We start from the raw sequence: 3,644 nt of genomic DNA on the forward strand, positions 1-3,644 counted from the left end.
GGTGAAAAAGCTGCTCCTGTGAGCCCCTGGGGTGTTGTGGTGGTGCCCTGAGGGGTGGGGAGGGTGTTCCTGGGTGTGTTTGGCTGTGCTGAGGGTGGGTGGTGAAGGGAGAGGTGACCCCGGGGTAAAACATAAATGTAAATAACACCAAATTGAACAGAATTTTACAGATTTTGGAAGTTGGTTTGAGTTAAAAATAAAGATGAGGTGAGGAGGACAAAAAACACCCTCAAGGGACAGCCAAAATACACCCTCAGGTGACAAAAAAAACCTCAGGGGAGACAAAACCCCTCGGAGGACAAAAAATACCCTCATGGGACACCCAAAAAACCCCTCTGGGGACAAAAAAACCCTCGGGACAAAAAACTCCTCAGAGGATACAAAAAGCCCCCTCAGGGAACAAAAAACTCCTCAGGGGCCACAAAAAATCCCTCAGAAAACACAGAAAACCCCTCAGAAGACACAAAACACCATCAGAGGGCACAAAACACCTCAGAGGACAAAAGAGCCCTCAGAGGACAAAAAACACTCTCAGGGGACACCCAAAAACCCCCTCAGGGGACAAAAAACACTCTCAGAGGGCACAAAAACTTCCTCAGAGGACACAACACCCCCTTAGGGTACAAAAAACATCCTCAGGGGACAAAAAATACCCTCAGGGGACACAAAATACCCTCAGGGGAGACTAAACACCCTCAGAGGACATCAAAAAACACCCTCAGGGGTCAAAAAAAACCCTCAGGGAACAAAAAAACACTCTGAGGACCCAAAAAACACCCCAGAAGACACAAAAAACCACAAAAAAGCCGTGTAACTCACGTTGTCCTTCATGAGCAGCGTGCCRTGCATCAGCCTGGGCCTTTTGGCGTCGGGTGTGGGCCCTGCAGGGCAGGAAAAAAAAGAGATTTTACCCCAAAAAAATCCATTCTGGGGGCTCTGAGGCCCTGCCCAGGCTCAGATATTTGAATTTTACACCTTTTTTTCCTCTCATTTATTCAAAGTGCATTGATTCTGCTTAATAATTATCAGAAATATTGATATTAATATGTTCAGTGATTGAGAGCTGCTCCCCTCTGTTGTCCCAGAGTGCTTCCTGGTGTGAAAATTGGATTAATTTTGTTTAAAATTGAGTTTATAAAGTAATTTTAGCTTTTCCAAACTGAGCACAAGTGGGGAGCAAACAAGGCAGGGCATGTGCAGGTGGTTTGAAATGTATTATTAAATATAGTTCTTATAATATAATAAAATTCCATGTAATATTTAATAATACTATATAAAAATTTAATAAAAAGTTTAAAGATGTAATAAATTTCAATCTAACATTTAAGAATATTACATAAAATTTAATAATAGATCATACTGACTATACAGAATAAATTTTATAATATTTTAATAATAGTATGTAGGAATCAATAACAAATTCTATTTATAATATATAATAAATTCTAGATAATATTAACAATATGACATTAAATTTCATAATAAATAATATTCATAATATATAACGATTTTCCTGTATGCAATATTATATAAAGATTTAGTAATCAATTATAATAGTAATTAACAGGTTATAATTAAATATATAAATTATAGGTTGCTAATATTTACAATGTTGCATTTTTGATATTTAATAATATGGTAGATACGTATTTAATAAGATAATATTTATAATATTATTCTATAAATATTTATAATATCTAATAAATTATTAAATACAATTTTACAGCTTTCTACCCAACTTTAGGACTACAAAAAAAAGAAAAAAGTAGGAAAGTGTCACCTGTGGCCGCCTCCCTCTTGAGCAGACCCAGTGAGATGTCCACGGGGATGCAGGGGTTGGTGACRATGGTCGTGGTCTCTCCGTTGGCAGGCATGAAGCAGCTGACATCTGCAGAGAACAGCTCCAATTAGCTGTGCTTAATTAGGGTTAATTATGGGATTATGGCAGCAGTTCCTATAGGAGAGCTGGAAATGCCACCCCACCTAATTCTGCTGAGTGATGCCTGATCGTTTTTGAATTTTTATATATATATAGATAAGATTTTTATATCTATGTTTATAAATAAATACATATCTATTTTAATATTTATTTTTATAGATATATTCATATATTTATATATTTGTTCACATATTTATATATATTCATATATGAGCATATAGTAAATTTTCTACATAATTGATACCATTTTCAATTTATATATATTTCATAAAAATACTAATATATTTTGTTATATATTTTTATATTTTACCTATTTATAACAGATATATTTATGTTTTATAGACCCTTTTATATATTTTATAGACCCTTTTAAACATTTCCTACACCCTTTATTCGGGTGTTTGCCGCTGCGTCCCCTCCCTTGGGTACCCATGGAATTCCTGCTCCATTTTCTCCTTCAGGAACAACCTTAACTATGTCTGTGTACCTGAGATCCCAAAACAAAACCCTTTTATCCCCGTGCTGCACCATAATCAAAACCCATAACCCAAAGGCCGATTTCGCTGCGATTTCGCCGATTTTGCTGAGATTTCGCTGCAATTTTGCACCAATTTCACAGCAATTTCAGAGCCGTCCCCTCCTGCAGGTACCCACAGAATTCCGGCTCCATTTTCTGCTTCAGGAATTCCCTTCCCCATGTCTGTGCACCAAAACCCAAAAATAAAACCCTTTTATCCCCTTCCTGTGCCATAATCAAAACCCGTAACCCAAAGGCCGATTTCGCTGCAATTTAATGGCGATTTCGCAGCGATTTCGGAGCTGTCCCCTCCCTTGGGTACTCACAGAATTCCAGCTCCATTTTCTGCTTCAGGAATTCCCTTCCCCATGCCTGTGCACCAAAACCTCAAAACCAAACCCTTTTACACCCTTCCCTGTGCCTGCACTAACGGGGGTAACTAAAACCCATATTCCAAAGGCCAATTTTGCCGTGATTTCGCCAATTTTGCTGTGATTTCGCTGCGATTTCATGGTGATTTCAGAGCCGTCCCCTCCCGTGGGTACCCATGGAATTCCTGCTCCATTTTTTGCTTCAGGAAATCCCTTCCCCATGCCTGTGCACCAAAACCCCAAAACAAAACCCTTTTATCCCCTTCCTGTGCCATATTCAAAACCCATAACCCAAAGGCCGATTTTGCTGCGATTTCACTGTGATTTCGAGGCAATTTCGGAGCCGTCCCCTCCCGTGGGTACCCACAGAATTCCTGCTCGATTTTCTGCTTCAGGAAATCCCTTCCCCATGCCTGTGCATCAAAACCCCAAAATAAAACCCTTTTATCCCCTTCCTGCACCATAATCAAAACCCATAACCCAAAAGCCGATTTTGCTGCAATTTCGCCGATTTCACTGCGATTTCGCTGCAATTTCGCTGCAATTTTTCACCAATTTCACAGCAATTTCAGAGCCATCCCTTCCCATGGGTACCCACGGAATTCCTGCTCAATTTTCTGCTTCAGGAACTCCATTTTCTTGGCCTCCCCGTGCACCAGGAGGACGTTTCGGGGCTCGGCCTGGCGGATGAGCTGCATGATGCCCTTGGCGTCGGCGTGGGCGCTGAAGGACATGTACTCCACCTGCATTTTCACCTCCAACTGTGGAAAAAAGCAGAGTGGAGGAGTGGGAATGATCAGGAATTCACAAAAACCCT

The 3,644-nt window shown here is 40.1% G+C and overlaps 1 protein-coding gene across 1 annotated transcript in view; it reads right to left on the reverse strand.

Annotated features, from left to right (window-relative positions):
* Positions 1-3,644, reverse strand: part of INTS11 (integrator complex subunit 11) — an 18,132-nt gene that overhangs the window by 3,789 nt on the left and 10,699 nt on the right. Inside the window, exons 12-13 of the mRNA XM_057388100.1 lie at positions 1,781-1,888; positions 800-881 (exon numbers count right to left, since the gene is read on the reverse strand). Of these exons, the coding sequence (XP_057244083.1) occupies positions 800-881; positions 1,781-1,888 (190 nt within the window). The remainder of the gene's footprint in view (positions 1-799; positions 882-1,780; positions 1,889-3,644) is intronic.

This window comes from Malurus melanocephalus, unplaced genomic scaffold (assembly GCF_030028575.1).
Source record: "Malurus melanocephalus ecotype Western Australia unplaced genomic scaffold, MMel_1.1 scaffold_1575, whole genome shotgun sequence".
Classification (NCBI taxonomy): domain Eukaryota; kingdom Metazoa; phylum Chordata; class Aves; order Passeriformes; family Maluridae; genus Malurus; species Malurus melanocephalus.